At 38.9% G+C, this 27,404-nt stretch overlaps 1 protein-coding gene across 2 annotated transcripts; it reads left to right on the top strand.

Moving 5' to 3' along the window:
• Positions 1–24,193, top strand: LOC131943818 (uncharacterized). Of its 2 annotated transcripts, none has more exons than XM_059304110.1 (3): positions 1–81; positions 13,600–14,076; positions 22,517–24,193. In XM_059304110.1, exons 1-3 carry the CDS (start codon positions 79–81, stop codon positions 22,970–22,972), a joined length of 936 nt encoding a protein of 311 aa, XP_059160093.1. In that variant the 5' UTR covers positions 1–78; the 3' UTR covers positions 22,973–24,193. The 2 variants fall into 2 exon arrangements, with proteins under 2 accessions (XP_059160093.1, XP_059160094.1); XM_059304111.1 differs by lacking the exon at positions 1–81 and adding an exon at positions 9,521–9,665.
• Positions 24,194–27,404: the final 3,211 nt, after the last annotated feature.

The raw sequence follows: 27,404 nt of genomic DNA, 5'->3' as shown, positions 1-27,404 counted from the left end.
GTACGTTGAGCTCAGCAGAGTATAAAAAAATATGAGGGGGGAGAGAAATAGACGCACAATTTCTCGGATGGGTGTTATATGGTAGGATCATTTTTTTTTAAACTCACTTAACCCTTTGACAAAACTTTCATCGTTTTGTGTTTTAATTTTAATCTTTGTCGTATTTAATTTTGTTCAACTCATTAGGTGCATAATGAACATTAAACTAATTAAACTCACAGAATGGCGGGACTAGCTAATTATTTCTTGCATTAAGGTGCAATGTCACTGATGATGAGATAACAAGAGACATCATCTATAATGATGAGATAACATGAGATATCATCTATAATGATGAGATAACATGAGATATAATCAATAATGATGAGATAACGAGATATCATCTATAATGATGAGATAACAAGAGATATCATCTATAATGATGAGATAACGAGATATCATCTATAATGATGAGATAACGAGATATCATCTATAATGATGAGATAACGAGATATCATCTATAATGATGAGATACAAGAGATATCATCTATAATGATGAGATAACGAGATATCATCTATAATGATGAGATAACGAGATATCATCTATAATGATGAAATACAAGAGATATCATCTATAATGATGAGATAACAAGAGATATCATCTATAATGATGAGATAACGAGATATCATCTATAATGATGAGATAACGAGATATCATCTATAATGATGAGATAACGAGATATCATCTATAATGATGAGATAACGAGATATCATCTATAATGATGAGATACAAGAGATATCATCTATAATGATGAGATAACGAGATATCATCTATAATGATGAAATACAAGAGATATCATCTATAATGATGAGATAACAAGAGATATCATCTATAATGATGAGATAACGAGATATCATCTATAATGATGAGATAACGAGATATCATCTATAATGATGAGATAACGAGATATCATCTATAATGATGAGATAACGAGATATCATCTATAATGATGAGATACAAGAGATATCATCTATAATGATGAGATAACGAGATATCATCTATAATGATGAAATACAAGAGATATCATCTATAATGATGAGATAACGAGATATCATCTATAATGATGAGATAACGAGATATCATCTATAATGATGAGATAACGAGATATCATCTATAATGATGCGATTCTCACAAGTTCTGACAGATATCACACAATGTGTATAGTAGCCAGCCATATTGTGCTATGGTCTATGTAGGAGTGACGTGGAAGGTATGGTCTAGTAATATTGTAGCATGTATTTATCGTATATTCTCGTACGTGCCCAAGACACGTCGGGCAGATAAAGTAGAGTTCATCTGTATCAATGACCTAGGCATTTGAGGGGATGGTGTGATCAGTCCTATGCCCAGCTGCTTTGGTTTCTATGACAAGCCAGGTACCTATAAGAGCTGGGTAAACTTAGCGATGTCCTTCAGACTCGAGACTTTAAAGTTAGTAGTCCTAAGCTCTACCATCTAACCACACCTTTCCGTTGTATCATTTAGAGGGGATTTATCCATGGCCATGTTATACAACGGTATATGTGATACAGTATTGCTAAAAATAGAATATCTAATTGCTTGTGTATGTAATGTATGCACCATCCTAAAACTTTACTCACAGTGGCTGTCAACCATTACTGAGCTGTAGGGCCGTACAAAAACGACAGAGTACATGTTTAGAATGATTCAACTCAGTTAGATTCCAAAAGTTGCTTCAGGTTCTTGTCGTTCTTGCGAAAACTTGACTTGATGACTTGCTTTTAATGACTTTGTTTGACTGCCAAATTAACACATCACGGAGTGGATGAAAATACGCCGTGAATAATCTACCCCCCCCCCCCCCACCCACCCCCACGGAGCTTCCCGCAGATACGTCAACACAACGCCGTAACAATGTTACTGGTCTCTTGACCAGCCCGTAACAAATGCCACCCCCACCCCCCCCCCCCTCCAAACTTCTTCACCCTCCAGCAGTTTAGCACGTCTGACCTACCTACCCAAACAATCTTGGTCACGCTTCAGTGCCGATGACCACTGGCCAAGCTCATCAACCCGCAGGCGGTACCACAGGCCTGTAAACAGGGACTGGTCAGCTCTGGACTTTCTCTCAGGGTCAAGCTTTGACCTCGAACCAAAAATTCCCATCTTAAAAAAACCCAACACACCGGCTTGGCTGTACTGTAAAATGTTTTATTTGTATCTGCGGCGTTAAACTCTATTCCAGCAAGTGTTAAATTTTCCCCATTCACACGTCTGTCTGACATTTATAAGCAGACGACAGTGTTGAAAGATTAGCGCTGTAAATCTTATCATCGTCTAATCCAGATAACGTACCAACCTTAGCCCCGAGCGGATCGTGTTTCCATTCTTTGTTTTATTTGTCTGTCGTTTGTTGCAGATACACTTTTAAAAATTTCTATTTGCGTATCGCACGCGACAAAGAAACAGAAAGAAATGCTCGAAAAAGAGAAAGTGCATTTAGCTTACATGTAAGGGAAGTCTCGGTGTTGTATTTGTAAGTTTAGCGTCCTTACATTTATAATGTTAAAGCTATATATTGTAAGTTTCCTTAAATGTATAATGTTACAACTAAATTTTCTTAGCGTCTTTACATTTATAATGTTAAAACTATACATTATAAACGCCCTTGCATTTATAAGGTAAGTGTCAAATGTACTTACATTAATAAAAACTTACTGAAGACTAGAATAAAAGAAAAAAACTAATAAGAAGTGACAACGAAACAGGGTCCAATCTAAGTCATATATCAAACATACATGCGCGTAAATCTAAAAATAGCATGCCAAACATGGCGTTGATAATAAGCTCAAATTAATGTGTACAACAACACTTGGAGTGCGTATGTCCAATGTTTCCCTTGTACTCATGTAAACGTCACGTTGTGTTAGTTGTACGTGGGTCATAGTGACCCCTACATGGGTCAGTGTAAACACTACACGGGTCGGTTATATACTCCACGGGACAGTATATATATGGGTCGGTTTAAACCCTTCCAACTCATTTTGTTATAAATCTTATCTTTACTGGATGGTCGGAGTTTACATTAAGACAGCGGTATCAGTCTCAAATTGTCAATGAAAGATGGAATTGCCCAATCGAACACAACGAAGATGTCGAATGGAGCATATATCTACACTAGTGGATGGTACAGAATATATGGTAGTGTTGACTGAAACTTAGGGTCTTACTAAATGTGTAAATAGGTAGATCTGACTTGGTAGTGATGTAGTACCTAGTACCAAAGTATTGTGGTACTTAGTGCATCCATGATGGACTATCAAAGTATTGTAGTACTGAGTGCATCCAAGATCGACTACCATTGTAATGTTGTACTGAGTGCATTGACTACCATAGTACTGTGGTACTGAGTGCATCGACTACCATAGTACTGTGGTACAGAGTGCATTTACTATCCTAGTACTGAAGTACTGAGTGCCACGACTACCAAAGTACTGTGATACTGCATGCTACTACTACCCAAGTACTGTGGTACTGAGTGCATCGCTGCCGGTCTACCATAATGTTATCGAGTACACTTGAGAGACTCTGTGGGAAATGAAGAGCAGAAAGAACAGAGACCCAGCCGGAAGCGGGCACATGCAGGAATCTACACGGCATATCATCGCCATTTTAAACCAAGGGAAGACAAACACGAGATCACACGTGATCAGGATCACGCCAAAGACGTGAACACCGGCACTGACGTGCGATCTGGGCCCGGCTAGAGCGAGGAAAGTTCCGGAAGCCCACGTGCAAAATGTCAAGTAAATATTACGTTAGCTCAACAATGGGTACCACTCCAACATCCGGGGACCATGCGTGTTTTCTTGGCTGCAGACGGGTCCCAGAGGAACAGGACGCGGTGCACTGAGTAACCTTTGGGGCGGGGTGAGTCGGGGAGTTGGTGGGGGACGGGGACAGACGGGGCAGGGCTGACTCTAATGCTTGCCAGAAAGCTGGTCCTGGTGGCCCGGGCGGTGCTGTTGAAGGAAGGTTTTGTCGTCATTGGGGAGAATTACGTCATAGCCAAAAAAACGACAAGTTTTTTTTTAAAACTGTTTTTATCAAATGTCAAGTCACGATTTTTCTTATCATGTCGAATACGTTAGACCAATTCCTACATTCTTGTCTCATCGCATTCTTCCCATTTCATACATAATGGCTTAATGTCATTCTTTACATTTCCAATAGAATTTCTTAATACCATTCTTCACATATCATGTATAATGGCTTAACGCCATTCTTTAAATCTCAAACATAATGTTGTATCTCTGATGTACTGTTACAGTCTAATTAATTCAACTTTTAACTAGAGGGCCTGTATCACTAGGTACACATGCACTGCAGTCACTAGTTGAGTACTCAAGAGGGACTTAGACCCGTCTCAAATCTCATGTCTCAGCGTCTCACGACTTCTCATCTTTAGTATCCGGATAATTGCGTAGATTATCGGAGATCACCGTCCTATAATAACAAAGATTACCGAAGATTACCGCAGTTTACCGAAAACTCCGAATTGTATTTAACTTGTGCAGTGAATGTAGTCTTCCTTTTGGTCTAAATTGATTAGAAATTCCCCCACCCCCCCCCCCCTCCAATATCCCTCGCTCTACCCTAGCAATGCACATGATAGAAAAGTATAGAGGATCTATAAACTAACCTGTAAAATGTTAACAAGCCTACGACACAAGTCATATTTAAAAACCCTGTGTTCAATAAAGTTTGTCTGCAATGGGTTTTTTTTTCATTTCGCTTAACATTATATATATATATATATATATATATATATATATATATATATATATATATATATATATATATAATAGAATATATATATATATATATATATATATATATATATATATATATATATATATATATATATATATATATATATATATATATATATATATATATATAGAATAGAATATATATATATATATATATATATATATATATATATATATATATATATATATATATATATATATATATATATATATAGGTATGCTTGTGTGTTTGTGTAAGTTCGTGTATGTTGACCGTATAATATACACCTGTAGGCGAACAACTTGCCTCACCACTGACCAGTATGTCTGTAGGTATTTCAATTAAAGAGGAACCAACTTTGGCTAGCAGCCAGCAGTATAAAACACCCCCATCATGACTAGCCGGCACTTAGTGTCTGCTCAAGTGCCATTTCCTGCCCCTTCTCACGCCTGCTCCATGGGCGCCCCGGAACTGAGGTGTCAGCCCGTTCTTCTCACCTTAGGTCCGGCAACTCTACAAGAGATAACTCTAGCGTTACAGGGGAGACAATACGATCTACTTGTCACATCACTCCACGCCAGCTGCTCGTTGGAGAACGGGAATCACGCGAGAGGCTTGTTGACGTGTTACCTAGGTAACTAAGATACTTGTCCCCGTCGCTTGTTGAAATCGAAAAACCTGTTTTGTTTAAAATATTTACATTTAAGACACAATAAAATGTATGTGATACACTCATGAAATAGAGTCAGGAAATCTCATTCTGAAATAGAGAGGTCTAAGTGTGCCACATAATGTGAAATTAATTAGCACGTTGATGCCAAAGTGTATAACAGGTTGGCAGATAGGGGAAGTAGAGGCTAGCAGAGGTAAACAATACTAATTAAGTAATGGCTGTTTGACCAGCCGGATACAGGTAGTGTTAGGTATATTTGCTTTGTTTCTTCCAGACTTTTTTCTCCGGGGGTGCACTTAAAAATTTCGAGGGGGGGGTGGACTAAAATTTTCGGGGTGGAGGCCTTTAACTGTTAAAAGTATGTATTTTCTATATAAATTTCATTTCGCTCGGAGGGGGGGGGGGGAGGGAGGGAGAGGGGCACGAGACTTCCTTCGGGGGGCACCGCGCCCCCCCCCCCCCCCCGAAGAGATGCAGAAAGAAACTCTGTATATTTCTTGGGTTAATTCCTGGGTCGTATTGAAGTAATATACATCGGTTATACAGTGATTGTTTTGTTATAGACCTCGGCAATACAGTGATTGTTTTGTTATAGACATCGGTTATACATTGATTTTTTTGTTATAGACTTCGACAATACAGTGACTGTTTTGTTATAGCCCACGGTAATACAGTGACTGTTTTGTTATAGACCGCGGTTACACAATGATTGCTTTAGACCCGTGTCACAGCTTTTATATCTATCTCTGATGAGGTGACATCAATTATCCTAAGTCGTCAAGATTTATCCTCAGCTATCCCATGTCGTCAAGATTTATCCTCAGCTATCCCATGTCGTCAAGATTTATCCTCAGCTATCCCATGTCGTCAAGATTTATCCTCAGCTATCCCATGTCGTCAAGATTTATCCTCAGCTATCCCATGTCGTCAAGATTTATCCCCAGCTATCCTATGTCGTCAAGATTTATCCCCAGCTATCCTATGTCGTCAAGATTTATCCCCAGCTATCCTATGTCGTCAAGATTTATCCCCAGCTATCCTATGTCGTCAAGATTTATCCCCAGCTATCCCATGTCGTCAAAATTTATCCTCAGCAATCCGATGTCCCTGAGCGTTAACCTACATCAGTAATTTTCTTGATTTGTTATGTTGTAATATTGCAAGGGTGTTGTTATCGCTATTACAAACCTAAGTTCCCTCTCAGCTGCGTGGTTGTGCGGCCGCGCAGTGGTTTTGAAGCTGATGTGCAGTTATTTGTAAAATACATAATTATATCCGTGTATAACACTTAAGAACACCACGCACATAAAATACACACTGGACTCTTGATTTTCCCCTTAGAACGTTGATTACTACTACTCTCGCTGTAACTTCTTGTTGAAAAATTATTTCAAAACCAATAAAACACGCAAAGCAGTTCCATTGCGAAATTATTGGATAAAAATAAATACCTTGATGTAGTGTATTTAAGAGCATGGGTTTGTAAAAGTTGATTTAAATATTGGACTGGATTTGAATATGAAGCTACTACTGCAGCCCTCACGTGAAACCATGAGCCGCAAAATGCGGCTCGTGGGACGGAACGAATTACATACAATGTACATACAATTTTCATCGGTTATCAAAAGTCATTTTGAAACAATAACGGTTAGAGGGGAGGGGGGCGGGGTGGTAGGTGGGGAGAATGCGTATCATATTCACATCGTTTTAATGGGCTCCATGAAATGCAACAAACACACTGGGAGAAAAAACAGTTTGTATAAGAACAAAATACCGAGTTACTTGAAACTAATAAAAAAATAAAGCGGGAGTGATCTCCCCTAAACTTTCTCGAATATTCTTATATACCACTACGGGGGATGGCAACTCGGGATATAGACATGATTTTTAATCCACTTTTAATTACTTAAACTTTTTAAAAAATAGAGTAAAGTCTCGTAGAAAAAAGTATTGTGGTCTGCCATTTTAACGGTTACCCACTTCATCTAGTTTTTGTCACATGAGGTTTTTATTTTTAAAAGTTTCTGACCTTTGACCTTACCACCTGACCCCGCCCCTCTCTGGATGAAAAGTGGCGTCTGTCGTCACGTCTAAGGTGTAGTCTGTACTTGTTCTTTGATCGTCTGATCACGTGATATGTTGAACAAATACAACAAAACTGTCTCCTTGACAACCAGGGGCTTTAACTTTTGTCCAGATTAGAAAAATACCAGAGGCGTAGCGACCCCTCCCGGCGCCCGGGGACAAACTTTCAATTTGGCGCCCCCCCCCTCCCATATATATTTTTTATATTTATAATTCAAAATAGCAGCTAAGATGAGCTTATTTTGGCGCCCATAGGACCGGCGCCCGGGGACATATGTACCCCCCCCCCCCCCCCCCCCGTCGCTACGCCTCTGAAAAATACATTGTTTTAGTATAGTTTCTGCAGATTTAAACATGAACATTATTTTTAGAAATCTATCGATTTAATGATTAGCAGAAAACTTGTTTAGTTGATTAAACGATTTAATTTATCAATGCTATTTTCTCGCTATAACCTAGGCCTAGCTATGACTTTGCAACAGCAAAGGGATTTTCTAGCTTTAGCTATGATTAAATTCATGTAATAATGGAGGCTAGTATATCATGGTATTTCATACATTATTTTTCCTAAACTTGTCAGTCTGACTGAACTAAAATTACACGTATTCTATTATTTCAGATGTAGACACAGCATAAAATATATTGTTCAACTTTTGTAGTTTTCTCAGCAAAAAGCTTCAACGACAGCCGCTTTATTTCATCTAATGAGCAATTTTATTTCATCTAATGAGCACTTTATCTCAGTTAATAAGCACTTTATTTCATCTAATGAGCACTTTATTTCATCCAATGAGCACTTTATTTCATCTAATAAGCCGTTTTATTTCATCTAATAAGCCGTTTTATTTCATCCAATGAGCACTTTATTTCATCTAATAAGCACTTTATGTCATCTAATGAGCACTTTATTTCATCTAATAAGCACTTTATTTCATCTAATGAGTAATTTTATTTCATCTAATAAGCACTATTTCATCTAATGAGCAATTTTATTTCAGCTAATGAGCACTTTATTTCATCTAATGAGCACTTTATTTCATCTATTAAGGACTTTATTTCATCTAATAAGGACTTTATTTCATCTAATGAGCCGTTTTAATTCATCTAATTAGCCGTTTCATTTCATCTAATTAGCCGCTTTATTTAAGAGCCGGATTAGAATAAATTTCTAGTATTTTCTTTAGAGTCGCATGTCTCTATCGGCATGATATTTTGCCAGTATAAAATTATAAAAACCTTTCTGTATGTTTGAGAGTATGAACCTACTGCCGGAATTCACAAGTTGCTGGTCTGTGTTTCAACTCTACAAACTGTTTCTGGTCTGTGTTTCAAGTTTATAAATTAATTATATTATTACACGATGAACACCCTATTTTTCACCAATGATGGACCCCCTCCTCCCCCATCCCTTCCCACACGCACACACACACCTGCTTTTTGCATTACGTTATAAGCAACTTTGATTTGATTTGATTAATGTACAAAGAACGTTGTGATGTGGACAAGGTGTGGGGGGGGGGGGGGGGGAGGGGGCTAACACATACCACATAGAAGCAGACGCGAATTTGTGAGTTTACGAACATTTACAATCAAAACAATCCCTGATCACATGACCAAACAATCCGTGGTCACATGACCAAGGCAAACATCTCCCCAACACTTGTTTCCTTCACCAGCAGGCGGTACCTGTTGGTACCCGTTGCCATGGCAACCAGGGGAGAGTATCCGTGCTACGGTTAAACGCCCGTGAGGTAGACGTCAGAATAGGACGAACCAGCGCGGGAATCCCCACAAGGGGGCGGGGTCATGCCGGATCGCTCCCGCTGTTTGATTGGTCTGACGGGTCGGACAAATGGACTTGTGGTTGTCAATCAACCAATACCTCGTCAATGATCGCATGCCAATAAAAAAAAAAACGTGGGTAATGAGGGGTATCAGAGTGAGTTAGATGAGGCGGATAAAGTTGGGAGCTGGAAAACAAAAGGGGAGCTTTGGTTTCTAGAGAGGCGAGGTGACTCCTGTCAAAGATAGACTAGCGCAGACGATACGCTTGCTTGCTGTCAAACACGTGCTGAGGGAATATATTTCCAATAGGTGAGTGTCTGACTAATCTGATCTTAATCTTTGGATAATCTCGTTGGTATTAGATACCGGTAGATCTATAGTTGTATCGGTTTATAGCACAATTTCACTGTGGATATTTTTTTTTTGGATGAACGTGCGGATCTTCGTGTTACACTTTGGGTGAGTAGAAATAAGAGATGACGTCACTATATGTAAACAAATGATTGTGCGTATGTACATGTACACGTACACGACCCCCCCTCCCCCACATCACACGAGTACTGTGTTTATCAAGATCTGACGAAATGTATACACTGTGTACACACGCTGAGTATACGGTGTATACAGTTATTGTGTACATCGTTAGATTACTGTATACATAGTTAGGTTACTATGTACACAAGTTAGGTTACCGTGTACAAAAGTTAGGTTACTATATACACAAGTTAGGTTACTGTATACACAAGTTAGGTTACATTATACACAAGTTAGGTTACTGTGCATACAAGTTAGGTTACTTTGTACACAAGTTAGGATACTGCTTAAGTTTACTGAGTATTTGTGTACAGTAGTTAGCTCATTTAGGATTAGGCTTGTCTGTGGGCCTTTGATCGGCCTAGTTGAAGTCCATTCAACTGTGGGCCATGGTTATCCGTGGGCCATGGTTATCTGTGGGCCATGGTTATCTGTGGGCCATGGTTATCCGTGGGCCATGGTTATCTGTGGGCCATGGTTATCCGTGGGCCATGGTTATCTGTGGGCCATGGTCACCTATAGGGCCATGGTTATCTGTGGGCCATGGTCACCTATAGGGCCATGGTTGAAGTGAAGACGTTGGGCCATGGCCACTTGCAGGCCACGGCCAACAGTGTACCAAGGTCATCAGGTACTTGTTTCTGTACACACTGGGATGGTTTTTGACAACACCCCCACCCCCATCTCCCTCACCCTCACCCTCACCCCCCTACGTTGGACGAGAGAACCATCTCGCTATGATACCTGCCAAGTTTGATTCGCTCAGACAACTGCTAGATTCCCCTCCTGCTCTGCCCGTCAACACACTGGCTCCAGGTCTAGCACCTACAGGGGGTGTGATTCAACACGACAGGTCACCACCCCACCCCAGGCTACCACCCCACCCCTGGGCATCCCCCCTTCCCTTCTTACCATCACGGAGCAGTACAAAACTTAAGATTTCTCACATAAACCCAAGTTTCCATTAAAGTCTCGCTCACTCCCTGCCCGACTTATTGCCAGTCACCCCCCCCCCCCTCACCCCCGGGACGGAGTAGGTCTGGTATTATAGTCACCCCCCACCCCGGGAACAGGCTAGGTCTGGTATTAAAGCCAGCAATAAAACATGTCCTACCCACATTTCACCTAATTGGCAGATTCCTTCTGAAGCTTTGGATATGAGCAATTGTGTCATATATCGTGTGTTCGCTAACGAGCGTTTGTGATAGCGAGTGCAGATCTTAGCTCGCGATGTATGTATTTTATGTATATATGTATAGCCCGGGTATGTATTTCATGTGTACAATGTTTTTTAGCAAACAAAAGTAGACTTAAACAACAATTAAATTATATTTTACTCATTCTAAAAATTATATTTAAAACGCATCGATTACTAAGTAAACGATTTCTGCATAAATAAGTTATTTGATGGTTTTAGTAGATTTTAAAAATAAAAATGGCACATAATTATTTGAAAGACATGAAAATCAAAATACGCGTTGGGTTAACAAAATAAAATAGCCTTTAAATCACCAATACTTTATAATGATCATCTGTGTGGTATGGAAGAAACATCAATGGTGTGTTGCTTAGTTTTAAAACATTCGTGTAATACGCTAAAAATAATTAATGGGGAAAGCCCGATTAATGTAGCATATTACGATTAAAGATGTTAAGGGTAAAAAAAAAAAGTTGCTACACTACAAGAGTAATGCCTTCTGCAACTTGCACAGACGATACAATTTCTCGTTAGCTAAATTTCTCCGTTGATTAAAGAGGAAATTAAATAATTCGGCTCGACAATGATGGCTGACATAGCGATATGAGAATACGATATAATGGGTTGTTGTTCTTTTTTTTTACAGAGGGGTAGTTGGGGAAAGTTGTTTGAAATAAAACATATCGGACGTCTAAATTATTATAATAGTTGCTTTATAACATACGGACGTATAAGTAGGACAATTGTATTATAATTGATGTCTTTCTGTAGTAGATGTATAAAAACATGTTCGCCGTAAAATGATAAAACATACGGAACAAAATGTGCACGGGAACTTCAGATCGATGTGGTTATTGTTTGTCATTGATTGATTGACTGGAGGGTGTAAGACAAAGCTCCGTTCTCACAGCATTATAAAAGTTTAGTGATGATGTGGTTATTGTTTGTTATTGATTGATTGACTTGAGGGTGTAAGACAAAGCTCCGTTCTCACAGCATTATAAAAGTTTAGTGATGATATTGTTATTGTTTGTTATTGATTGATTGACTGGAGGGTGTAAGAAGAAGCTCCGTTCTCACACCACGACAAAAGTTCTGTAACGTCAAGTTTGCTAGTCACAATAATCTGATCTCACATTGGATAACTTTGATGGATAATAGTTTTGATAAGTACAATCAAAATTCTTTCGTTAGTTTTTTATGTAACATCTAAACACATTTTTTGTGTTAAAAAGTCTTTATTATGTGAAATTTTATGTTATTCCTAAAGGCAATGTTTATGTTAAAACGTCTTTGTTGTGTAACTTGTTCATGTCACATCTAAGATTCCAAATACATTGTTTTTGATACTGCATCTAAGGTCACTACAAATTTCATGTGATGTCATATTACCGTACGAAAATAATGTAGATGTAAATTAAATTAAGATTTAATTAATTAAGATGTAAATTATCAACGTCACTAAGTGACTAAACGTGTGTATCAGCCACATCACAAACCAATCTCCATGCAGGTGTAACTCATTGATTTTAAATTTTAATTAACCAATCAAAAGTTGTAGTTACAATCCACGTTTAAAATATTCTAACCAACTCCCCAAGGGTAGTGGCACCAACAGCCCGGCGGTGGGGCGGACCAGCGTCACGTGACTGTTAGAATACTGTGTTGTAACTAAATTATCACGTGGTTTGTTTTCATTAGCATTCACAAACAAAACAATGTCACCTTTAATTAAAAGGTCTGTCCACTTTCTATTGAATTAATTATTTGAAATCTCTGTCAAAATTTTAAGTGAAGGAATTATTTGAATCATATTTGAAAGTTCTGTAAACTTTGCTATCAAACAACATGAATTTTCTATAACATTTGCTATCAATTAATTATCTGAATATTCTATACATTTTGCTGTAAATTAATGACCTACATATTCCATAATATTTGCAATCAATTAATAAACTAAATGTTCTATAACCTTTACTATCATTTAATGACCTAAATGTTCTATAAACAATTAATGATCTAAATGTTCTGGAATCTTTACTATCAATTAATGACGTAAATATTCTAAAACTTTACCCATCTATTAATGAATGTTCTATAAACTTTACTATCAATTAATGACCTAAATGTTCTATACTTTACCTATCAATTAATGACCTAAATGTTCTATAATCTTTACTATCAATTAATGACCTAAATGTTCTATACTTTATCTATCAATTAATGACCTAAATGTTCTATAAACTTAACCCATCAATTAATGACATAAATATTCTATAAACAACTAATGACCTAAATGTTCTATAAACAACTAATGACCTAAATGTTCTATAAACTTTTCTATCAATTAATGACCTAAATGTTCTATAACCTTTAATAACAATTAATGACCTAAATGTTCTATACACTTTACCCATCAGTTAATGACCTAAATGTTCTATAAACTTTACCAATCAGTTAATGACCTAATTGTTCTATAAACAACTAATGACCTAAATGTTCTACTTGTAGAAGCTCCATGGTATGGACGGCTTCCATGCTGGGATGAGCAGGGTGCCATTGCTGCTACACACTGACCGCTCCGGGAGTCTGCTACACACTGACCGTGTTGGAAGTCTAGTACACACTGACCGTGTTGGAAATCTTGTACACACTGATCGTGTGAGTGGTCTAGTACACACTGACCGCTCTGGGAGTCTTTTACACACTGACCGTGTAGGGGGTCTAGTACACACTGACCGCTCTGGAAGCCTGCTACACACTGACCGTGTTGGGGGTCTAGTACACACCGACCGTGTTGGAAGCCTGCTACACACTGACCGCTCAGGCAGCCTAATTAAATCTGAAGCCGAGTTCCAAGCAGCAATGGACAGCCTGGGTCGGTCCACTGAACAGCTGGGGATGTACGGAGCCATGAGCCACAAGACAGCCGTCAGCAGCACGGCCCTGAGCCGACTTAGTCCTTGTAGTGATGACAGCTCTTTGGCAGTAAGTCACGTGTCTGTGTTATCTGTGTCCATGTCTGTAAGTGGTATCTGTCATTGTCAGAGGTATCTGTGTCCGTGTCTGTCAGTGGTATCTGTGTCCGTGTCTGTCAGTGGTATCTGTGTCGGTGTCTGTGGTATCTATGTCAAAAATTTATACCATTTTAAATATTCTTTTTAAAACGTTAGAATCTTAAACACATTATATCATATCCTGTAGTACTATTTTAGAATACTACAAAATCAAGAAGTTTAGTGTAGTGGGCAGATTTCTAATCAGCTGGAATAGAAAACTCTTCTGGAACAAAGGGAAGCAATCAAATCTTAAAGGGACACAATCCTTAGCTAAATTATATTGAGTTGAAAGCCCTGTTTTTTAAATAACTTGTAAGCCCTGGTGCCTTGTCTTTATGCCCCATACTATGTATGCCCTCGGCTATTTATGCCCTTCAACAAGACAGTAGCTAACATACGACGAACAAAGCTGCCCCCGATTAAACTTTTTATGCCCTCGACTATTTATTCCCTTCGAACAAGCCTTAACAACAGCTCTGTTATATTTCTAGCGTTTTCTGATAACTTCTCGGCGTGATACTGTTAAAATATCGTTAGGATGTGACATGTAATCTAGACAAGCAATAAACCTATCGAGCCGGCAAACCGGCTCTCGTCTGCTTACACTCCCGGCTGGGCCGGATCGCCCGGCTTCTCACGGGAGCCGAGGCGCCCTCGCTGTGCATGTTGTTGTTCCCAGGGCCGGCACCGCCCACAGTTCATTATGTCACACAGCAGGCCGCCGGGTAGCTCCGGCATCAAACTTCCTGGAGCCTGTTTTCTGTGTACATCTCCTGCCTGTGGTAGTCGCCCTTTATTTTAATTTTCCATGTTCGGTTATTGTCTCTGTACGTGTTTTCCATTAATAATCTATAAGCTGTTTTTTTTTTTTGCCCCTGTAATTGTCTGCTCTGATTATAATTACCTATTTGCATTTATTGCTCATCTTAATTTTCTTTATATTCAGATATGTTATGTAGTTATCGCCCCTGATGTTAACTTCTATTTACATTTATTGTCCATGAGGTTATTGCCCCTGATCTTAATACTTCTTATACAGATATATCCCTTGTAGATGCTGTCTATGTAGTTGATGCCCCTGGATTTAATAATCAAAATGCAATAACTGTCCCTGTAGTTATCGCCCCTGATCCTCAACGTGTAGTTATTCCTCCTGTTCTCGTGAGAAAGTCCGACGACTTACAACCAAGGGACCTAACTCAGCATCGCCTTATCAACTACCTGACGTAAAATGACTTGTAATCACCAAATTCCCCACAACTCTACACGAATCTTGGGCCCTGATAAGGTCGAACTCCGCCTTCCCGGGGGCGGGCAACAACCTGCTGACAATCACACAGCTATGATAGGGTTTGAATGACCAACCTGTAGACAACCACACAGCTATGATAGGGTTTGAATGACCAACCTGTAGACAACCACACAGCTATGATAGGGTTTGAATAACCAACCTGTAGACAACCACACAGCTATGATAGGGTTTGAATAACCAACCTGTAGACAGCCACACAGCTATGATAGGGTTTGAATGACCAACCTGTAGACAACCACACAGCTATGATAGGGTTTGAATGACCAACCTGTAGACAACCACACAGCTATGATAGGGTTTGAATGACCAACCTGTAGACAACCACACAGCTATGATAGGGTTTGTATGACCAACCTGTAGACAACCACACAGCTATGATAGGGTTTGAATAACCAACCTGCAGACAACCACACAGCTATGATAGGGTTTGAATGACCAACCTGTAGACAACCACACAGCTATGATAGGGTTTGAATAACCAACCTGTAGACAACCACACAGCTATGATAGGGTTTGAATAACCAACCTGTAGACAGCCACACAGCTATGATAGGGTTTGAATAACCAACCTGCAGACAACCACACAGCTATGATAGGGTTTGAATGACCAACCTGTAGACAACCACACAGCTATGATAGGGTTTGTATGACCAACCTGTAGACAACCACACAGCTATGATAGGGTTTGAATGACCAACCTGTAGACAACCACACAGCTATGATAGGGTTTGTATGACCAACCTGTAGACAACCACACAGCTATGATAGGGTTTGAATGACCAACCTGTAGACAGTCACACAGCTAATATAGGGTTTGAATGGCCAACCTGTAGACAACCACACAGCTATGATAGGGTTTGAATGACCAACCTGTAGACAACCACACAGCTATGATAGGGTTTGAATAACCAACCTGTAGACAACCACACAGCTATGATAGGGTTTGAATGACCAACCTGTAGACAACCACACAGCTATGATAGGGTTTGAATAACCAACCTGTAGACAGCCACACAGCTATGATAGGGTTTGAATAACCAACCTGCAGACAACCACACAGCTATGATAGGGTTTGAATGACCAACCTGTAGACAACCACACAGCTATGATAGGGTTTGAATGACCAACCTGTAGACAACCACACAGCTATGATAGGGTTTGAATAACCAACCTGTAGACAACCACACAGCTATGATAGGGTTTGAATAACCAACCTGTAGACAGCCACACAGCTATGATAGGGTTTGAATAACCAACCTGCAGACAACCACACAGCTATGATAGGGTTTGAATGACCAACCTGTAGACAGCCACACAGCTATGATAGGGTTTGAATAACCAACCTGCAGACAACCACACAGCTATGATAGGGTTTGAATGACCAACCTGTAGACAACCACACAGCTATGATAGGGTTTGTATGACCAACCTGTAGACAACCACACAGCTATGATAGAGTTTGAATGACCAACCTGTAGACAACCACACAGCTATGATAGGGTTTGAATGACCAACTTGTAGACAACCACACAGCTATGATAGGGTTTGAATAACCAACCTGTAGACAGCCACACAGCTATGATAGGGTTTGAATGACCAACCTGTAGACAACCACACAGCTATGATAGGGTTTGAATGACCAACCTGTAGACAACCACACAGCTATGATAGGGTTTGAATGACCAACCTGTAGACAACCACACAGCTATGATAGGGTTTGAATGACCAACCTGTAGACAACCACACAGCTATGATAGGGTTTGAATGACCAACCTGCTGACAACCACACAGCTATGATAGGGTTTGAATGATCAACCTGTAGACAACCACACAGCTATGATAGGGTTTGAATGACCAACCTGCTGACAACCACACAGCTATGATAGGGTTTGAATGACCAACCTGCTGACAACCACACAGCTATGATAGGGTTTGAATGACCAACCTGTAGACAACCACACAGCTATGATAGGGTTTGAATGACCAACCTGTAGACAACCACACAGCTATGATAGGGTTTGAATGACCAACCTGTAGACAACCACACAGCTAGGGTTTGAATGATTTCATTCGACCACCTTTTGGCTGCGATGTCAACATCAATCTGGCAAATTGTGGTTTACCACAATCATACGACGTACAACCACTTGCCAGATTAAAAAAAAACAACCCACAAATAGATGGAGTTGGTTAATAACCAAATATAGCTGAGAACGTCAAGATATTCTACCACAATATATAACAAGGGTAATATAAGCATTGCACAAATAATGATTGCACTGTGCTGTCAAAATATTCTACCATAATATATAACAAGGGTAAGATAACCGTTGCACTAGTAACGATTTCACTGTGCTGGTGTAACAGTAGATGTGCAGCAGTCAGGGTGTGCCGTGATTATATAGACTGTGGCTCGGTTAAATAGACAGTACCGCTGTTACACAATTATAGCCGCGATTATATAGACAGTGCCAGTAGCGTAGCAAGGGGGGGGGGGCGGGGGGGGGGGGACATATGTCCCCGGGCGCCGACCTTAGGGGGAGGGGGGGCCAAATTGAAAGTTTGAGGGGGGGTGCAAATGAAAAGTTCGGGGGGGGGGGGGTGCAAATCGAATATTTGAGGGGGGGGGGTGCAAATGAAAAGTTCAAGGGTGGGGTGCAAATCGAAAGTTTGAGGGGGGGGGGGGGTGCAAATGAAAAGTTCGAGGGGGGTGCAAATCGAAAATTTGCTCCCAAGGGGGCGCCAAATTGAAAGTATGTCCCCGGGCGCCGGGAAGGGTTGCTACGCCTCTGGACAGTGCCACTGTTACACAGTTATAGCCGCGATTATATAGACAGTTTCACGATTATAGGCCTATATGCTGTTCCGCTGTCGCAAATGCTGTAATGCTGTTGTACATGTTGTAGCGCTGTTACACAGGCTGCTAACGATACATATTAGGTAGAGTAGCTTCCTTTAAGAGTGGTTACAACACAAACAATTTCTGAAAATGAAATATCACCTCACCTACTACACAAATAATTGCTAGAAGTAAGTGACACACGCAGAACATATTTGAGTTGACCTAAATTTAGTTCCCTGTCTTATTGTTTGTGGAAAGTGCGCCGTTCCGGCAGACGGCAACAAGACAGCAGACGTCGGATACGTCCCAGAAATCCCAGCTATGCCCCAGACCCACAGACCTGTCAGGCATCTCCCGGGGTACCTCGTCCATGGTATGAGCACCGCTGATGCCGAGACTGAATCTCGCGTGACTTTGGAATGTCTGCGGCACCCTGATACGTCGGTCTGCATTAGCGTCGCGGTCTACGTTGTATAGCGAGACAATACATGTAATACACGATTCATTGTCTGGTCTGGCGTCGCCTCTCACCACGTACTAGAGCTATCCCATCATTCTAATTAAAAACCTGAGCCCCATCTCTATATACATATCTAGTAGACACTGGGAGAATCTAGCCAATGGGTGTCATAGTACATCGTGTTTGTCGGGGGTACATTTTATTCGTTGTAGTGCGTTTCATTGGGTTTAGTACATATAATTTATTGTGGTCCATTTTATTTGTTGTACTACATCTTATTTGTTGTAGCGTATTTTATTTGTAGTACTATGTCTTATTTGTGGTAGAAGAGTGTTTAAACATGAAAAACCAAAGTTATTATCAATTAATACTAATTAAATCGTCTCAATGATTTCATGCAACTTTGTTTCCGTGAAATTTTACCCTTCTCAACTGACCTAGACAAATGAAAATATAACAAAACATATTTTCAAAACCAAAGTATTGTTATCCAATAATATTCAGGCCTATAAGACAACCCGATGGGCAATGCTAAATGATAGGGTAAACTTAGGGTAAACTTAGGGTAATTCAGCATTATATATAAACAAGTGACTCTCTTTTTTTAAAAAAAAAGTTAATTTAAATATATTTGTTCATCTGTACTTCGAGATAGCTTATTTACATTGAGTTCAGGATTTAGAAAGTATTACTTTGTAATAGCAGAATACACTGATTAAAAATAAATAACAAAGTTTAGTTAAACAGGTAATAAAATTATTACACATTCGAATATAAAAAGTGTAAACACGGCTGCTTCTATACACTCGATAACAGAGTCAATTGGAAACGTTCCTGCACCGTCATAGTCTGGGAACAACACGGAATGACACAATCAGCAAGGATTTCATCCAATTCGTGTTTTATTGTTCACTAGCCGTCCCGGCCAGGCCCTGCTCTGGCTTCTGTGAAAAACCTTTCTGTTAAAGACCATTACCTGTGTGTTTAGTAATCATCATAAACCCGGCATTGCACACCCAAACCAAAACCAAAACAACAAAACGCAAACATAACGCTAACACAATTACAAATACAAACGAAAACAAAAACCTAACAACTAACCCAACCACAACCACAAACACCAATACGAACACAAAGAAAAAAACAAACGAAAAAGCAAACGAAAACAAACCAAATCCAAATGCAAAACCAACCACAAACCCAAAGAAAAAAACACAAACGAAAAAACAAACGAAAACAAACCAAATACAAACGCAAAACCAACCACAAACACAAATACAAACACAAACGCAAAGAAAATAAAACACAAACGAAAACGAAAAAAGAAAGAACAAAAACGAACCAAATCAAAACGCAACCACTAACGCAAACCCAACCTAAACACAAAGAAAACACTAACGCGAACATAAACGCACAGTGCTCAGAGTCTAGCCCGGGGCGGAATCGCCTGTTTCAGCTTAATAAACGACTATAGTACCCCAACTTATTCATAGTCTTTTGCAATCACTTTAATGAACGTAGGCGCGAAACCGAACACGGGAGGCCCGGGACCCCAAATAGCACCCTGTCTGGGCGCCAGAGGACGCACCATGACGTCACCGCCTGATTGAACTTTGTAAACGACTATAGTACATAACTTATTCATAGTCTTTTGAACTCACGCGAACGTATATACCATAGCGTACACCGGAAGGCCCGGGGCGCCAAATAGCACCCTGTCGGGGTGCCGGAGGACGCCCGGATTTGATTCACTTAAAGTCTATAGTAACCTTTCTTACCCATAGTCTATCGCACTGTTAAAAACAAAACTATGCAGCATAGCGCTCACATGATAGCCCAGGGTGCCAAATCGAACCGTGCAAGGGCGCCGGCGGACGCGCCTGTTTCAATTTAGTGAACAAAAATGATAATACTCCAAGCTTATCCGTAAATGGAAAGAAAAAAACATATAGGATTTGTAGGACCTGGCTTATTAAATGTTATTGATTTAAAAAAAAAAATATTGAACAGTATGTTCAGTGTATAGAATAAATAAAAGGCAGTGTTAAAAATACCTAACGACATTGCACTTTATCAATCCCCGCTAATTATGTAATTATTTTTTTTTTCTTAACACCAAAAACAAAGTAATAAAATGTAAATTCTTTCTTCTTAAGAATTTTTTTTATTAAAGGGAAGTAACTGTGCAGTCAATACATTTCCGACACAATTTTAGAAATTTTATAAACGTCGATACATTTTTAAAAAATTTTATGTCGCGTTCATAATTGAAAATTATTCTTCTAAGTAAATAGAATGAAAATTGTTTTTAAAGACTTTCAATGGTAATTTTTTGACTCGTACATTTAGACTATGAGCACGCTAAAAATCTAACACTTAAATCCATAGAACTGTCAACGACAAACATATGCATTACATACAGAACTGAGCTTTATATATTAGATTGGTAACAGAGGAAACTTAGCAAATCATGATCTAGCATTTGTCAAACAAAACGTCCATGTATTGTTTGATGGTTACATTGGTAGCCTATATTACCAGAACAATTCATCGCGCTAATTCTGTTTATACTCGTGAAAAAATAATTCTTTTAAAACCTTAAAGGTGAAAAAACTATTTTATAAAACCCCTCGTATGTTAAGTGATCGTTTCCATAGCTTTATGATAGCGACATGGGACAAATATTTACACACACTTGTACATCTGCTAAATTGAAGAGATCATCATTATTTTCTTTTATTATATATTGTAAACAATTTTGAAACCCAATAATTATAATCAGACATAAAATTACCACATGAAGAAGTGAAAGATTAGTGCGGGATTTTGTTAAATCGTGCATTAATTCAAAGTGTTGATTCTTTACCCTAACTTTAATTCAAAGTAGGCCTACTAGGCAAATATTTGACGGAACAAGTCCTACAAATATTTGTCATGTTATAAAATTGTCCTGAACAAGTCCTACACATGTTTAGTCACATGTCCTAACATTCCTACAAATATGTGACATGTCCTGACCAAACCTACAAAGATCACATGTCCTAGCTGTCCTACAAATATGCGACAGGTCCTGACCAAACCTACAAAGATCACATGTCCTAACTGTCCTAAAATATGTGCCATGTCCTGACCAAACCTACAAAGATCACATGTCCTAACTGTCCTACAAATATGTGCCATGTTAAAACATTGTCCTGATCAAGTCCTACACCTGTATAATCACACGTCCTACCAGTCCTACAAATATGTGACATGTCCTGACCAAACCTACAAAGATCACATGTCCTAACTGTCCTACAAATATGTGCCATGTTAAAACATTGTCCTGATCAAGTCCTACACCTGTATAATCACACGTCCTACCAGTCCTACAAATATGTGACATGTCCTGACCAAACCTACAAAGATCACATGTCCTAACTGTCCTACAAATATGTGCCATGTTAAAACATTGTCCTGATCAAGTCCTACACCTGTATAATCACACGTCCTACCAGTCCTACAAATATGTGACATGTCCTGACCAAACCTACAAAGATCACATGTCCTAACTGTCCTACAAATATGTGCCATGTTAAAACATTGTCCTGATCAAGTCCTACACCTGTATAATCACATGTCCTACCAGTCCTACAAATGTTACATGTCCTGACCAAACCTACAAAGATCACATGTCCTAACTGTCCTACAAATGTTACATGTCCTGATCAAACCTACAAAGATCAAATGTCCTAACTGTCCCCTCTCTGTTGCAGGAGTTCCCCCGGTCCTGCTCCTCTGCCGACAGCTGTGCCGACAGATCAGATCCCTTCCAGCAGCACAGATCCCGCAAGCGGCCGTACAAGGCGGAGTCCTCCCCCAACAGCGAGGCGGCACGTAAAGCCCGCAGGAAAAGCCCCCAATCCCCAGAAGAGCTACAAGCACAGCGCTGCCTGGCGAACGTACGGGAGCGCCAGAGAACAGAATCCCTGAACGAGGCCTTCTCTCAGCTGCGCAAGATCATCCCCACTCTGCCCTCCGACAAACTCAGCAAGATACAGACTCTAAAGCTGGCCTGCCGGTACATCGACTTCCTGTTCCAGATTCTACGAAGCGATGAGACAGAGATGAAGTACTTCCCGTCTAGCTGCAGCTATATGGCCCACGAGAGACTTAGCTATGCCTTCAGTGTGTGGAGGATGGAGGGGGCGTGGCACATGAGTGGGCACTAGTCGGCCACGTCATAAACAGAATCCACATCCACCAGCTGGATTTAAAATGTGGAACTTATAACCAAAGATTCCGGGAATATTATATACACTCGACTTTTTATATATTCTGGTGGATTCAGCGTACGCTGGAAAATCTATTAAACAATATTTTTAAAACTAGATTACAGTTTCAATAACAGTTTGCCTAGTCTAGGAGGTTATATTTAAATAGTTGATGGCCTGATATTTGTGGAATGGCCGGTGGAATCCATGATGTTAGTGGGATGGCCGTTCGGAAACTTATGTTAGTGAGATGGCCGCTGTTAAAAACCTGCCGTGCCTTCAATTTGTGATTTGTGTTTTCATGTGAATGTAGCTTGACTTGTCCGGCCACTTACAGAATTTGTTATGGTGTTACGGTATCACAGGTGTAATGGTGACCATAGTTAGGGTACCTGTCATTTCATGGCCATTCATTACTTGATGAGCAGTCTATACATGATGATCATTCATTATAAAAATAGCATTGGCTAAAATGTGTGTTACAAGTGATTGCATCGTGTCGTACTTAAAAAGTAAAAGGAAACCCAATCATGACGCCCTTAGCAACCGACACACCCTATTACGAAACCTTAGCAACAGAGCCAGTCAGTCATCGTGACATTTGACATGTGTAGCATGTGATGTCATTTGTGACATGTCATTTGTGTACATTTACACGAAAAGACCGAAGAATGGCAACTCTGCTTTCGTTAAATTTGGATTAGAACTCAATCAAGTCTGCTTCCATTCAAAACTTGAATTTTAAATACTATCGTGACTGCTTTTAATTTCTAGTCATTGAAAATTTAAAATAATACATGGCATACTTTCATGAAAAAAAAACCAGTTGGATGTGGATTCAAAAATGTAAAAAGGCATATATTCCAATCGAAGAAATTAAATTCTTAAGGATAATTTAAAAAACACTTTTCATGAGACTACGGAGCACGTTACATGACGCTGAATCAGATGCTAGTCTCATCTGACTAGATGACCTGATAATTACTGCATTAATATGGCAAATATTATTTAAAATTGTCCTTACAGAAATTTATGCAATTTTAAAATCATCAAGTGTGAATAAAGAAGATTCGATTTTTAAAACGTTTAATAATGTAAGAAATTTTAAAATTGCAAAAAAAAAAAAGTGTAATTGCCAGAAGATTTAAATCGCCTATTTAACATAGAGGGTTAGTATTATAAAAATTGTATTATTCGAAAATATTCTGCTTGTAGTTGAAAGTTATAGGGCTGGTAAGTAGGTCACCAACCAGTTCTGTGGCTCATGCAGGTTTTACTGAGCCGTAGAACTGGTTGGTGACCTACTTACCAGCCCTATAAATGTTATTTTTTTAACTTGCTGTTTTTGATTGCTGTAGTATGAATGTTGTTACACTTATACGACTGGTGAAAGAATGTTAAGATTGTTGTTAGGAACGTGTGAATGTTTTGAAGCTGTAGAGATTAAAATGGCTGATCACAGCAAACAATATTAAAGTCAACATCTTGCTATTTGTTTTCTTCATGCCTTCTTTAATTAGCCATATTATTGAGCACAGTGTTTAATTAATTAACACGTCACTGCTACCCTTGGATCTGTGCAATGGTTCTATCAATGACTGTAATTTACCTGTATCAGAGAAAATATATTCATATAAATACTGTTCTCTTTTTATGTTGGGTTGTTTTATCGGGTTGTTCTGTTGGGTTGTTCTGTTGTGTTGTTCTATTGGGTTGTTCTGTTGGGTTGATGTGTCCACCTGTTCTGAGAAACTTAAGGATAAGTTGTATACAGAAACATAGTTGTACACAGGGACAATGTGTACACAGGGACAAGATGTACACAGGGACAAGATGTACACAGGGACAAGATGTACACAGGGACAATGTGTACACAGGGACAAGATGTACACAGGGACAAGATGTACACAGGGACATTGTGTACACAGGGACAAGATGTACACAGGGATAAGATGTACACAGGGATAAGATGTACACAGGGACAAGATGTACACAGGGACAAGATGTACACAGGGATAAGATGTACACAGGGACAAGATGTACACAGGGACAAGATGTACACAGGGACAAGATGTACACAGGGACAAGATGTACACAGGGACAAGATGTACACAGGGACAAGATGTCTGTACACAGGGACAAGATGTACACAGGGACAATATGTACACAGGGATAAGATGTACACAGGGACAAGATGTATGTACACAGGGATAAGATGTACACAGGGACAAGATGCCTGTACACAAGTACACCACGGCAATAGACTACATGGTAACATAAAAAATGTGACAACTGGGCTATACACACGGAAAATACTAATGTACACGTAAATAATGTACACGATGATAAATGCACCTGTATTTGAAGTATCTCACTGGTAAAAAAGCTCACGACATAAAGCATCACACATTGGAGAATTGCTTAAAAACCATGCACCAACTCAACCTTAAACAACTTTTTCAACAAAACCATGCCCCAACTCAACCTCACACAATTTTTTCAACCATGCAGTATATTTTCTGTAGTCGATGGAATGCATATAATAAAATTGATTGAAATCTTCTCCATTTTAGTATTGTCATTCCATTTTTTTCTATTAAACTAGGCATGCTGCCCAGCTTCGCTTAGGCTTTCGAAAACATTGAGAATTTGCATGCTTAATTAATTCGCCCGAGGGTCGGTCTACGACCTCAAGAGTTATGAAGAGGTTCCTCCGTGGACATTTTTTTTCGATTTATAGCTCATATAAGGTACCGGTCAGTCGAGGTCAGTTTTGACCCCCTCATCGTAGACTTTTCGGCCAACCGGCCCCCGTGTTCTGTCGCCCCAAGGCAAGATCCTGCCAAATTTGAAGCGCCTGCGGCGCCGGGAAGTGCCCTATCGGACACCCGACAATCTAGATCTAGATCTAGATTCCTAAAAGAATTTTTTTTTAAGTTTAGCCCGAGCATAATAAAAAAGAATACATTAACCAAGTTGACTTGCTGTGTCTCGAACCCGCACCACCTGCGTGGTTTAATGTACACTAACATCTCCGCTATTTAGGCACCTTATAAAATACGGAGAATGAAACACGTATTTTAAAATCTTAACTTACGCGAATATGCCTATTCTTTCAAATTAATTTTTTATCCCAAATTAGCCAGTTCCAAACAAAGATTTTGTATAAAATAAATAAGTCTTGAAATAGTTTAGTCCTAATATAGAAATTTATTTTTGGAATTGATTTTAGAGAAGTTAGAGTCTAAATCTAGATCTTAGCGTCTACGTCTAGATCTAGTTATTGCGTAGATTTAGATTTAGATTTAGTCTAGATCTAGAATCTCTAGATCTAGAATCCAAATACATAAAATAAATTTTATGAGTTTAGGCCGGAAAAATTGTATTGTATACATTTCATAGTGTACGTAGATCTAAATCAAATTTGAATGAAATAGTTCATTTCTTTTCATTCTAAACACGGCAGATGACGTCATTAGTTAATGTATAAGCAATAGTGACGTCACAGTTTTATGCGTTCTTTTTCACATCCATTAATGCTTTTCCGGTTGCATAAATAATACTGTTTCTCTACATTCGAATACGCCTTAAATTTTTATTTTTCTTCTTTAAATAAAATTGTGGTTATACATTTAAAACATCTAACATATTATTTTCAACAAAAGTCCGTAAAAAGTTCTCGATATATCGCTGCCGATTCTGCCGTGATGTCCGGCGAAAATTTTTTGCGGACAGAGAAAGAGAGAGAGAGAGAGAGAGATGTGCGAACGTGGGGATTTGTATATTAGGATAATATCATTGTGATACTCTCAAACCAAATAATTTTGAAAGTAGCCTGTTATAAATATTAACAAAATAAAATTTAAAAACCGGCAACTCATCTTAGTGATTTAACACTTGGTACTTTATTTATTCTATATTTTACATCCTAGCGCTTATTATAAATAAACTATTTAAAGCTATTTTAAAATATTGATAAATAATTTAAAAACCTAATGGTTGAAAGAAAATTAATTTTAAAAAATAAAACATATAATTTTTAAGACATATTCTTATTGCAGACACATTTAAGTTATCAACTTGTGAGATATTTAAGTTATTTTAGATTATAAGTAACTGATGCTTGGTAAAAAACAACTTTAAAAAAACACCGTCCTGTAGAGTATCAGCTCTAAAGATATTAAATCAGAAGTTAAGTAAATCTGAAATATGATGTAATTCACGGCTTCATGGTGTCGATTGTAAAGTGTCACAAATTTAATCTCACTATAATCTCTTTTTAATTTCCATCTCCTTATAAACTCTTTTTATCTCACAATTTCCATCTCATTATAATCTCTTTTTATCTTACAAGTTTCATCTCATTATAATCTCTTTTTATCTCACAATT

The sequence above is a fragment of the Physella acuta genome, unplaced genomic scaffold (genome assembly GCF_028476545.2).
Source record: "Physella acuta isolate Inbredline_101_S28 unplaced genomic scaffold, ASM2847654v3 ptg000466l, whole genome shotgun sequence".
Lineage (NCBI taxonomy): Eukaryota > Metazoa > Mollusca > Gastropoda > Physidae > Physella > Physella acuta.
Note: the sequence above shows the minus strand (reverse complement) of the source record. Positions and strands in the feature narration are given on the sequence as shown.

Coding starts and splice junctions, on each gene's coding strand:
- LOC131943818 (XM_059304110.1), top strand. Junction 14,077..22,516: donor GTGATGACAGCTCTTTGGCA/GTAAGTCACGTG, acceptor TCTCTGTTGCAG/GAGTTCCCCCGGTCCTGCTC.